Source organism: Rousettus aegyptiacus, unplaced genomic scaffold (assembly GCF_014176215.1).
Source record: "Rousettus aegyptiacus isolate mRouAeg1 unplaced genomic scaffold, mRouAeg1.p scaffold_m13_p_4, whole genome shotgun sequence".
NCBI classification, from domain to species: Eukaryota; Metazoa; Chordata; class Mammalia; order Chiroptera; family Pteropodidae; genus Rousettus; species Rousettus aegyptiacus.
The window spans coordinates 108,174,316-108,187,371 of NW_023416307.1; the positions used below are offsets into that span (position 1 = coordinate 108,174,316).

The window sequence follows — 13,056 nt, forward strand, 5'->3', positions numbered from 1 at the left end:
ACAGCTTAGATGCAAAAAAAAATTGTTGCTAAACATCTTGTAGTCTGGCAAAAGGAAGAATTACTTATTAAGAAAACCCCTCACAACAATAACAACCCTCAATGCTCAAGGCTTCCTTGTAGAATCTATCAGGATGGATCAATAACATTTGAGCACATGACAGAGCAACAAAATTGCCACCGGTCAGGGTGATGGGGATCACGGCCTCACAGCAGAGGCCTGACCAGCCCTGATCTGGTCTCGCCATCTACAAACTGGGTAATTCACACAGCGAATGGGGCTCTGAGATAGAGAGCCCTACTTCTTAGGTTGGGACAGTGTGCTAATGCCAACTCTCCCCACGACGAAGCCTCTCATTCTTCAGGTTTTGCTGTAAACATTGCCTCCCCCGAGTGGCATTTCTTAGGTGGGTCCCTGCCCTCCTCACTGCTCTCTTTGGCAGCGCCCTGTTTGTTTCCTCTATTACTGCGTCACAATCTCCAGTTTAATTAACTCGTTTCCTGGCTTGCCAGCTAACTTGCTTGCTTGCTTTCGAACATTCCTGCTCCCTAACTTCCAGGCGTGTGCTCTACCTAGCTGCCATCATCTCTGTCTTCTTCTTCACACTGTGAGCTTCAAAAGGCAGGGGCCACACTCGCCTGGGCTAGCACCCAGCCCAGTGCCCGGCACCAAACAGGCAGTCTATAAATACAGGTGTTGAATAAATGAATAAGGAATTAAATCTTAATGAATACATTTCTAAAGACTGATGTCTTCCTCATTCACTTACTTCACTGTGTGGTTGAAGTCCTTAGAGTTATTCTGAGAAAAGTAGATTTTAGCAGGAAACAATATAAACATAAAGGCAACACTATTCCAGCAGTAATACCAAAGTAGGTTATTCTTATTGGAATAATATATACAGAGAGGCCCGTATCCACACACACACACAAATCTTTCATGCTAGGGACACACACCACTCCAGCAATGTTGAGTACTTTCTGGATCTTTATACCCTACCCCAATTATTTTTTAAAGGAAAAGACTATTCACAGCAGCATGGAGCCTCGAATGAGGAAGGGAAACTTACCTGGATTAACAGTGATAAATTTGCTATCCTCAGAAAATCGGTCCCCTCGGGACATAGGCTTTTTTGATGGCATTTCAGGACTCTTGGGATCACTCCCTTCATAGCGTTCCTCTGTGACTGTGGGGGGCACTTGGGTGGAGGTGACCGAATTGGAGTCCAGGCCATGGTCGGCATCCCTTGTGTCGGCAGACCGGTCAGTGGGGGCGACAGCGTGGTCTCGCAGGGGTATAGTCTGATGCGCCCCCGGCTGGGCAGTTCCACTGAGAGATGAGGGCGCGGGGGTGGGCTCCGTCTGGCTCTGCTCCTGGGCCGCGTGGGCCACCCCACTCTTCTCTTTCTTCTCGGAGTCCTTCTCCCCCTCCTCCTCATGCTCCCGCTCCCCATCCTCACTCTCACTTTTCTCATCCTTTTCTCCTTCCTCTGTGCCCTCGCTGTCCTTAGTCGGTCCTGAATCGCCGTCTGGTCCCGGAGAGGCCACGGCCTCTGTGGTGGCCAGGACCGGCCTCCCGGCCTGCTTGCTGGCCGAAGCGGCTGTGGGGAGGCGCGTGGGCCACACGGTGCTAGGGAAGGAAGAGATGCCGCCGCCGCTGAATCCCAGGCCAGCCAGGAGCGTGCTGGTGACCACCGAGGCCACTGTTGCCTGGCTGCCGCTGGAGGACGGGCCCATGCCAGTCGCCATGGAAACAAATGAGAAGGGGATGCCAGAGGATGTCCAGGTCGAAGACCCCGAGCTGATGGGGGCCATGTCCGCCGAAGAGGCAGGGGAGGCTGTAGGCTTGAAAGGGTCACCCAAGAGGTTGGGGGAAGAGACAAAGGGAAAGAAAGCAGAGAAGTGTCAGTAATTCCGACAGGGAATGAGCCCTGGTTATGACCCTCAAAGAGTTTTGCTACCTTTTCATTTTACTCACGGAGTCTTCCAAAGCATGATGTCAAAGCTGACAATAGGAGATCCGTGCACAACCCTCTCTGGTCATAATGTTTTTAAAATTACTTTTAACTAGCATATCAAACCCAACTTTTCATTGCTATTGCTCAGGAGGAGGCTAAATGTCAAAAAAAGAGTGAGTAGCATTAAAGTTGGCTGAAAGAAAAATATGAGATGAATAATAACTTGGCAACATCAGATGGTCAACTGTTCCTGGGTGACCCTGGACGAGGCAGGAACTTTTTAAGATATCACTGCTGCTTGTGGAGGACACACAGCTCTTAGGTCCAGAGAGGCCCTCCGGGACCTGGTTCCACCATCTGACAATGAGGAAGTGGATGGACAGAGAGGGAAAGCAGCCTGCCCATGTCTGCCGTGCCGGGTCAGGGACAGGAGCCGCAGTCTACACTGCAGGTTTACAGTCTTGTGTCTCTACCTGGTGCACTGTACAGCTGCTGTGCCCTTCAGAGTCTCTGGGTTTATCTTTGCCCACGTACATGACAAACATCAGAGTTCCACTTAACAGTCGCCACCATGTGCTGGGGCTTCCCAGGCTACCCTGGAGGCACACATGATCATCACCCAGTTTTCCAGATGAGGAAACCAAGACACAGAGATGTTGTGGAGCACAGGAAGGGCTGCCTGTGTCTAAACTTCAGCTCGTTTTCCCTACATACTAAATTGGGGCACAACTGTGGGACTATACTCATGCACAGTATCTTAGGAAAATAATGAGTGTTGCTCTGAGTTATGAGTTTAATTTTAGTTCTTATAATCTGGTGTAGAAAAGCCAGATTCTATCTCACATTTATATAATAAAGCCAGAACACCTCAGATGCCATAACTTTATTACCAAGGTTTAGTTTGAACACTCGATAGCTTAAGGATGCTCAAGTTAGCAAATGTTGAGTTGTGAAGTTAGTTAATGAAATGCCAGACGCCACCGAAGATAAAGCGCTCGAGTCAATGGAGCCAGATGGCCTGGGCCTGAGTTGGCAGTCCCTCACTTGGGTGATACTGGGCATGGTCCGTTACCTCGCTGAGCCTCGGTTTCCTCAGCCATAAAAGGGAAATAATAGTAACACTAATATTGTGAGATGCTGTGAGGAGTAAACAAATTAATAAAGTAATCTGTGCTCATAGCCCAGGAAATGCTTAGTAAATTTTAGGCTATTATTGTTATTACCAACAATGTGATTAATATTATGATGATTGCATTAGAAATGGGAAAAGTTAGATAGTAATTGAGGCTCCAGAAATTTGCAAATCTATGTAACTCTGGGTAAATGACAACCTCTGAATTTTAGCATATGTCCAACAAAAGGCTTGGAGCAGAACTTTTGCACTGCTACAACCTATGATCCTACAGATAATAATTAAAAATCTGGTGAACTTTTACCTTACTGTATAATACCACTGCTTTAACTCTGTTGCACAGCCTGTTTTCCATAACGTACTGAATTATAAGAGTCAATAATGTAATTTTTTCTGTATTTTTAGCTCTTCATATCAAGCAGTTTAACAACATCATACTGCCACCTCGTGGTGATCGTTTTAACTGCATGCAAATTAACAACGAGCCATGACAAAGCAATTACCATTCTGTACTTACCACTCCTGTTTTAACAATTCTGGTCCCTTGGAATATTCGAGTGGTATTAGCTAAGAAACAAAGAAAGTACATTGTAAACAATATGGATTTATTATTATTTACTTACAGGCATAAATATGAATTACATATAATTTTCATGTCATGAAATAGTTCTCTTTAGATTTTTTCTAACCACTTAAGGATGTAGAACTCTTCTTAGATTGTGAGTCATTAAAAAAGATGCATAGGGCTAGATTTTGCCTGTGGGCCATAGTATGCTGAATCTTGTCTTAAGCTATTAAAAATTTTTTTAGATTTGTTACTGTTCTCTTCTTTACCGAGGAAAAAACATGCAATCAAATGCACAAATCTTAAGTGTATATAGTCCAACTAATTTCTACCTCTGTAAAAAGCTGTGTAAGTACCACCCGTATTCAGACAGAGACACCCTCTAGCATCCCGGTGTCCCCGTTCACTCAACACCCACCCTCCCTTTCCCAAAGAGAACCACCATTCTGACCTTTGTCGGAGTTCTATTTTTGAATTTCACCTAAATGACGTCATATAATTTCACTGTTCCTCTCTATTACCTTTTTGGTTGTAACTTCTTATATGATCCTTTCACTGATTATAATATGCATCCTAAGCTTATGACAGTTTGCCTTAAATTAATTAGTACTTTCAAACACTTCCTAAAAATTTAAGAACTGTACAGTTATTTATATAACTCTACTTGTCTGCCTCACTTTTTGTGTATTATCATATATTTTATTTCTACTTAAGTTTTAGAACCCATCGTTACTTTAAATGGTCAAATTCTTTTATTTATTAACCACACATTACTCCTTCTGGTGTTCATTCCTTCCTGCAGTTTCTGCTCACCCATGTGTTATTATTATTAAACAATATGACTTTTAAAAATGTTTAATTCTGGTAAAATGCATCTAACAGAAAACTTACCATTTTAACCACTTTTAAGTATACAGCCCAGTAGTGTGAAGTACATTCACATTGTTGTGCTTGGAGCTCTAGAACTTTTTTCCTCTGTCCCCGATAATCAACGACTGCCCATCTCCCCTGTCCTCAGGCCCTGGCAACACCATTCTACTTTCCGTTTCCGGAAGTTTGACTGCTCTAGGTATCTCGTATAACTGGAATCATACATAGTTGTATTTTTGTAACCAGCTTATTTCACTTAGCAAAATGTCCTCAAGGTTCATCTGTGGTGCAGCACGTTTCAGAATTCCCTTCCTTTTTAAGGCTGAATAATAGTCTATTGTATTTATACTACATTTTGTTTACCCGTTTAGGTTGTTTCTTCCGTTTTGCTATTGTGAATAATGCTAAACAGTATAATTAAAATATATATACACACACACACACATCGAATTGCTTTTCTGTCATTATTTCAAAAAGTAAGTGCTGTATAAACTAAAAGTTTATTTCTATAATATGAAAATATACATAAAAAATTAGCAAAAAATGCTAACTACCAAAATAAATAACATTTGTACCTTCTGTTGTTTTTATCTAAACCAGAAGTGGCAAGTGACCGACATAATTTTTGTTTGGCCTGTAAGCGATTTTAAAAAACTTAATTTGCTGTTATTGTAGACAGTAGTTTAGTAAACATAAACAGTACCTTTCAGCTAAAAAAAAAAAAAAACAATTCCCTGCTTATCCTGAAAAAAAAAAAAATCATAAAATCTGGCAACATTTGGGTGGGGTTTAGTGGCCATCTCCCCTTATTTGTACATGTTCCCTACCTGGCCTCAGGGACACCCGAGTTTACAACCTCTGACCTAACCATATATTCATTTTGCATAACTGGAAAATGAAATGTGCAAAGAGAAGAATGTGGAGAACAGACCAATCCAGAAGTCAATACAACCAGCTCAAATAAGGCAGCCTAGGAAGCAAATGGCTCTTGCCTGGGACTAAAAACAACCTCCCACCATCATGTAGTTGCTGCAGGATCGATGCTGCACTGCCTCAGATAAGTATACACACCTCCCTTTGTTAAGACAGGAAAAAAGGCTCCCAGGAGACCTGCTTTACCTGCCCTTTACAAAGGGCTCTGATTAAGGCCAACAGATTAAACAGCCACTCCATCGGCAGTCCCGTTTTTCATTAATCTTGAACAATTTCCAGCGGGGTCAGTCCGGGCTGTGTGGTGACTAGGAATTTTCTACAAGACCTTTCAGAACAGGAGTGCTAAACCTGGGTCCACGGGCCTGATGGAATTCTGGGACAGGGAAAAGATGACAACTGCACTGTCACCAAGCTCTCACTGAGATGTAGCCCTTTCTTCCACTAGGAACACAAGCAACGAATCTCAGCTGCTTCAATAGGACCTTGGACTTTGTCTCTGATCGAAATCAGTTATCTCCATACTGCTTTACAGTTGTAGCTATTTTGAATATCATTTCTGTTCCTCACTGCAAAGAAATCATAGTAGCTAACCAACCCATCACTTGTCCTTTGATGCTTTAATAAAAAAGTGCATATGTTACTAATTACAAATTTGTTTGTTTAAAATATTTTGACAACTGCTTTCAAATATAATTGGTTTCCTTTCCTATATATTTCACTTTTTTATTTTAAACCATTTTGGGAGGATCCGTCATCGGCTTTGCCAGGCTGTCTAACAGGTGTGTAACTCAAAGAAAAAGTTCAAGAATCCCAATTTTCCATTGACTGTTGAGAGTTGCAAAAAGGCTTTGAAGACATGGTAGTTAGTATTTAATCCCTCTGTTGAAGATTGGGTAATATTTGGGTAATATTTACTCTTTAGGGGTGATCTGTTGCTGTGTATGAATGATTGAGCTTCAGAATAAGAAATCTGGACTCTGCTTAGTGGCCAAGTGATTTTTCACAAGGTACTTGCCTGCCCTGGACACCATTTCCCTATCTCTAAAATAACCAAGCTGCCACGAGGTCAGATGAAATAGTTTATGGGCAGGTGCTCTGTTACTGTAACCCATCCTATAGATACTGTTTGTCATCATTATTGTTATTATGTTTATTGTAGTGAGGTAAATATAATATTTATTGTTACGTTATTTACGTTATATAGAACATAAATATCGGTATATTTGCTTTGATAAGGTAATTTTCCACGTGGCTTCCTCAAAGAAGATGTAAACTTTATCACTAGGAAGCCTAATTATTCCAAACAAGGTGTCTGTGATATTCTCTAAGCTTTTCCCCTTTCCCTTTTAAAACTTAAGGCCTAATAGCTGATCAATTTTATACAATGGCCTCAACTGCTCATAAATTCCTACTGGGCTCATCTGAAAAGGTAAGTTAGCTTACCTTGATTGAGATTTAGTTTTTACACTGCCCACTGGATGCTGCAAGGAAGATGCTAAAGCCATCGTGGGGAGCAGTGAAGGGTCCATGCCCCTTTGTCAACATATGGGGACAAACGCTGCTATATAAAGTGAGCAAACTCACATCCACTCCTGAACAAAGAAAGTCTGTGGAAAAGGGGATACTGGCCATTTTCAACAAGTCATTGAGATTGGACATTTTAAAATATTCTGTGCTTAGAATTTACAGCTGGCAAGGCCTTTTTGAATTACATTACATTGCAAACATTTAATTTTTCAAAGTCCATGCTGAAGCCAGCAAGCCCAGGGAGCCTATTAACCAAGAAAGGTAGCTGTGCTGATTCCAGGCTCTTGGTTGGAGCACATGGGAGGCCTAATTATGATTTATGTGTCCAAAGTTCCAGAGCCCTAGCCTCAACGAATGCCAACTCCGGCCTCCTGCTCTCTCTCCCCTGGGCCGATACAGGTCTGGCCTCGGCCCATGCTCCCTCTTCAACACAGGAAAAGGGGCCATTATGTTCGGGGTAGAGGTGGACAGAGCAAATGTGACTTATTTGTGAAAAAAACACATCCATGCTAATTTCAATTAGTTTAAATGGAAGGATGAGATAATGTGACCATTAGAAAGAATATTTAAATACTAAATGGAAAATTGTAAAGCCAGAAGGGATCCTTGGAGGAAATCTAGGTTGGAGGTCTTTTTACTCGGGCTTCATTATTTATTATTTATTATTTTTTTTATTTCAAACCTAAATAGTAAGGGGATATTTATAGTCGGTACCAGACAATATGCGAATTATTTAACATGCATCATCCCACGTCATTCTATAAGGAGCCTGTGAGGTTGGTATTAACACAACAACATTTTGGTCTATGAAACTGCAGACTGAAAAAGTAAACATTCACAGAGTTGCAGAAATACTAAGGGCAGCCGGGACTCAAACTTGGACCCTCATTCCAGGGCCCCAGCTCTAAACCATGACTTCTCAGTCTTTAAGGTGCATGCCAGTCACCTGGGCCATCCAGTTAAAACTCAGATTCCTGGGTCCCACCCTCAAAGATTCTGATCTGGGAGAGGCCTATGAACATGCATTTCTTATAGGCTTCCAGAAGCTGTTGCTGTTGTTGGCCCATGGCCCACAGGCTTTATAGAGCTCCTGAAACAGTATGCATGATTTTGGCATTTTCTAGGGAAAAGCCCTCATCAGATGCATGACTCAAAAAGGTTAAGAACCACTGGCTTGGTGTGTAGTTTTCTCTGAAACTGAAGACCCAAAAAGAAGAGGACGTCGCTAGGGAGGAAGGCAGACTGGCAGATGCCTTGGTCCCGCCCTCCATGCTGGACACGGTGCAGATCAAAAAACTGAGTCCTCAACAGTGGCCCTCAAGCCGGTGGCCTGGTTTTGTAAATAAATTTTTATTGGAACTGGGACTGGGATTGGGTTAGGATGAGTAAGACAAAGAGGATCCTGTCTTTTTAAGAATGCTGATATTTTTCACAAATTTTTTTGAATTGATTTTGCTCTTAAAAATATTCCATTGAGATATTAATGGATCTCAATTCCTAAGTTTTGTGGTACCCCCTTTGAATTTTACACCAAGAGAAATGCCTCCCTTGCCTTACCCTGGTCCTGGCCCTAGCACTTTCTGTTAGTCCCCAAGTCCGCAGGAATATTTACTTATTTCTCAAGAAGCTTGAGGATCCTGCAAGCAGGAGCCTGTTTGTGTGGCTGTGAGCTGGGAGGGTGAAATGTATGTATCTGTTTGAGCTCCAGTTTTGAATCATGCTAGAAATCCAAGAGGATATTCCACAACATGACTAGGAGGTGACTTTGTGATCTGGTACGGCATTAGACAAATATTTGGTTCCCCACGGTTGGAAAACAACAATAATCAAATCAACACTTTGCTCTTCTTCCCCTCTTGTGCCCTATGAAACCCCTAACCTAAAAGACAGGCCTAAATTCCTGAGGCTTTTCAGGTGCGATTCAAAGCCCCACACTGATTCTTAGACCAGGCTTGTTTTCTTTTGTCCAAGCACCTCAACAGGAAAAAGGCAAAGCATGAAGAAGGAGAGGCTCAGGGGCATTCCAGGCCAGACGAGAAGGGAAATGGTCTTACCTTGAAAGAGCATCGTCTGGCTGAAGTCACTGCGCATGTCATTCCGACACACGGCCTGGACACGGAACAGGTAAAGGCTGTCAGGTGAGACATGGCTAATAGTGGCTTTCTGCAGAATAAGGAAAAAGCAGTGGGTTGGTCTGAATGAAGGCTTGTACATGCTCACCTTCTAAAGCCAAACCTAAAGTAATGTTCAGTTTTTAATTTTAGGTTTCTGGGTGCCACGGCATAGCCTGACAGATATGATGTTTCCCGGCTGATCTGAGGCTCACTTTGAAAGGAAAGAGTAGTCAGAAATAACCTTGCTTGGGAATCAGCTTTCAACAGTGAAATGCAGGATAAGAGATACAACGGTCAGTCCTGACTTACATTCTTGACTATGACTTGGACTGTGTCTTCAGCCCTCTTTATACTTACAAGGTTTGGACTTCTTTTATAACTACTTTCGTATCTTATAACATGTAATTATTTACCCTAGATGGATAACTAGAATTATCAAATGCACTGAATTTCCAGTCATGCAGCATTTAGAACACCAGCAACAAAATCTCTTCATGTCTGTTTCTTTGCAGTTTAAAGGCCTCGCTGTATCTAAACCACTGATAATATGAGGAATAACCCTAGGAAGGACACCTGGCTGGAGGTCAGATGACGTAAGATCTAGCTTTGTCACTCCACTCATCAGCTGTGATTCTGAGCCAATTGCTCAATGTCTTTGGCCCATGCTACCTTCAACTATAAAGTAGGGAGAGAAATAGCTACCTTGCAGGGTTCTTATGAAATCTAGGCAACACAGGTCAGGCAAATCCTGTTCACAGACTGTCTGCCGTCAGTCTGTCACAGCTCCAAGTTCACAGGCCAAATCTGGCTCCCTGTCCATTTCTGTAAATAAAGCTTTATTGGCACAGAGCTATGCCCATTCATTCACACGTCATCTGTAACAGCTTTCTCCCTACAGTGGCAGGCTTGAGTTGTTGCCACAGCAACCATAAGTCTCACAAAGCCTATAAAATCTTTACTATCTAGCCCTTTCTAGAAAAAGTTTGCCAATTTCTAGTTATTCGACATCTGCCAAATCCAGGTCCCCATTCCTTAAAACTTTATTCCAAGTGCCTTTAAAAATGAAAACAAACTACCTAAAAAGCAGACAGCTTGCTTCGTGAAGAAACAAACAAAAGCGACTGACTTGAAAGATCACCCTAAGGGAAGAAACGTCTTGTCAGTGTAACGTGTATTCTGGACCAAATATAAAAAGCAGTTTTGGGACCTTACCGATGACCGGGTTCCCCCAGTGCAGCTACTGAGAGTCTCTGACAGGACACACCTGCTGCCACTGCCTAGAAAACCGCTCCCTGGAGAGGGCGGTAGGTTGGGGTCATGTCACTCAGCTTTAAGCCTCGCTTATCTCTTTCAGAGAAGGTAGGAGTAACACCTGCCCCAACGGGAGAGACATTTATGTAAACTGGAAAATGCCACGCCAATGTTAAGCGTTACTTCTAGGTTTCTGGGCCACAGTCACCATCAGTTAGAGAACTACTTTGTTGCCACTAAGTCAGCACACTTGACTTCCCGAGGAATTAAGAAAATTAATTTTGTATGTCCCAAAAGAAACTAACCACCTCCAGAAATTCTTACAAAAAAAGAACTTGCTGTCAAAGCATGTTTTTCTCCACATCTCTCTCTTTCTCTGAAACTAATTTATGCCTCATTCTCTAAACCTCTGACCCCATCTTCTGTTCAGAGCAACATCTCCGCTCCATCTATGAGGGATTTATGAGAATTCACTCCAAGCCGGTATCTATTCATCTTTGCATGTTTAATTATTTTCCACTTAGAACAAGAAACCGCTTAAGCGCCTACATAGTTTCTGCTGATTAATGCAAGCCATCTTTACTCAGAAAGAGAAAAATCCCTTATGGACTTCCTTACTGACGAGAGAAAGGTTAAAATACATCATAACCTTGGGTAACTTTCAACAGATCCCTCTCTGATTTCATGAAGCTCATCATTCCCTAATGTGACCCAGATAACAATGTCTAATGGGGAAATTGAAAATATAAATGGAAATGAAGGAAAAGAATCTTCATCTGAAGGAATACGAAAAGCATTATTCTATAACTGATTGAATGGGCTCCGGGGACTCTGTATTGGGAGAAAAAAAAAGTGATAACAGTCATTAAGAATCCCACTCTGTGCGACTGCATTTTTATGTGCATATACAATTACGGATTTCATTATTCCAAAGCCTTCCTTTGATTAACAATAAAAGCAAAGGCTTTCAAACCCAAATGTGTCACTTTGAGTTTCTATGCAAAGACTTAAAGACTAGTGCTGTTGGAGAGTTTGCTTTTACAGGGGAGGAAGATGGCATCTAGGAACATCTGTTCTGAAGGGCTTTGTTGGGTGTCAGCCACTCAACATTTATGCAAATTTTAAGATGAGGCGTGGAATTGGGCATGTGTAGCTCAAAGTGAGGTCAGATATTTTTAGTGTCTGGGCACAGTGGTTAAAAATTACAGGGTCAGAGTGATTCAGCAGGTAGGAAAGTCTGAGGCAGATCAAATGTGACAAGGGGAGGGGTGGGCACCACGGACAGCTGCGTGGTGGTGGCGACAGAAGTGGAAGAGGAGGGGGCACCACGGTAATGATAATAACTGGTACCTACGTAGTGCTTACCCCGGGCCAGGACCGGCTGCACCTAGATGCGACATTCGTTACTTACGATAACCCTATCAGATGAAAAGGGCTTAACAAAAGCGTTCTGTTTTCAGGAGAGAAAGGAGGAGTCAGTTATAAAGGGCCCGATTTTAAAGACATTAACTAGCTTTTCTCGGTGGTGGTGGCTGGTCAGTGTGAGGGTGGGACGGGGCACCGGCAGGCACCGGCCACAGCTCACAGCGGTAGCAGAGCCGGCGGCAGTGCCTGCCCTCGGGAGGCAGCGTAGAGGCAGCATTAAGGCTGGAATGACAGCGGAGGCTGGCCTGCAGTGCCTGGGGGAGAGACCTGCAGGAACCCCTCTCAAGTGCGTGGGCAGCAGGCGCCCTGACTAGGAACAGAAAGGTCTTACCAAGTCTTTGTCACTGTCCTTAGTGAATGTCTTCTCCTTCTCATCCTCGTTCTTGGTCCAGCTGTAGGAGATCATGTAGTTCATGATGGGAGGGTGGTAGATGGTCTCTGGCTGGCTCCAGGACACCTGCAGTGCCGTCTGGTTCAGAGGCTGCACCTTCATGTGGATGGGCGGAGAACTGCAAACTGAAGACACGGATGGCCAAGCTCAGGGGGTTCCCGGCACAACATCCCATTCATTCGTCTGCCCTGTGTTCTTAAAGATTCCAACCTCGGAAAGTCGACATAGGAATACAGGCAACGCCCTTCGCCCTTTGCCCAAGTCTGCCCACTGTTAACATCTTGTCACATCAGTTCTTTCTCTCTCATCATATACACACACAAATTGTTTTCCTGCTAAGTCATCATAAGTAAGTCGCCGAAATCTTGACACTTCACTCCTTAGTACTCTGGCCTACATCTCCTAAGAATAAGGACATTCTTCAACATAATTCCAATAGACTGAATGTTTTGTTCCCCCCAAATTCACATCCTGAAAACTAATCCCAGCTGTCATGGTATTTGGAGGTGGGGCCTTTGGTAGGCAGTTAGGTCATGAGGGTGGGGCTCTTGTGAATGGAATTAGTGTCCTTATAAAAGAGCCTCCAGAGAGCCCCCCAGCCCCTCCTGCCAGGTGAGGACACAGTGAGGAGGCGGCATTATCAGTGCGGCCTCACCAGACAGTAAATCTGCCAGCACCCTATCTAGGATTCCCCAGCCCCTAGGCTGCGAAAAATAAATTCCTATTGTTTATAAGCCACTCGGTCTATGGTAGTCTGTTATAGTAGCCTGAGCTGAGAAAAAAACCTTAACACTGTTATCATATGTAGGAATAAAAACATTAATTCAATAATACTGTCTGATACACAGCCCATATTCAAATTTCTCCAATTGTCTAAGAAAAGTTGTTTAT

General features: G+C 43.1%; 1 protein-coding gene across 4 annotated transcripts in view; it reads right to left on the bottom strand.

Moving 5' to 3' along the window:
• PTPRG (protein tyrosine phosphatase receptor type G) overlaps window positions 1-13,056 on the bottom strand; it is a 630,255-nt gene that overhangs the window by 87,380 nt on the left and 529,819 nt on the right. For all 4 annotated transcript variants that reach the window (XM_036220040.1, XM_036220041.1, XM_016150164.2 and 1 more), the window contains exons 9-12: window positions 12,106-12,290; window positions 9,039-9,147; window positions 3,607-3,656; window positions 1,070-1,844 (exon numbers count right to left, since the gene is read on the bottom strand). In XM_036220040.1, the coding sequence (XP_036075933.1) occupies window positions 1,070-1,844; window positions 3,607-3,656; window positions 9,039-9,147; window positions 12,106-12,290 (1,119 nt within the window). The remainder of the gene's footprint in view (window positions 1-1,069; window positions 1,845-3,606; window positions 3,657-9,038; window positions 9,148-12,105; window positions 12,291-13,056) is intronic.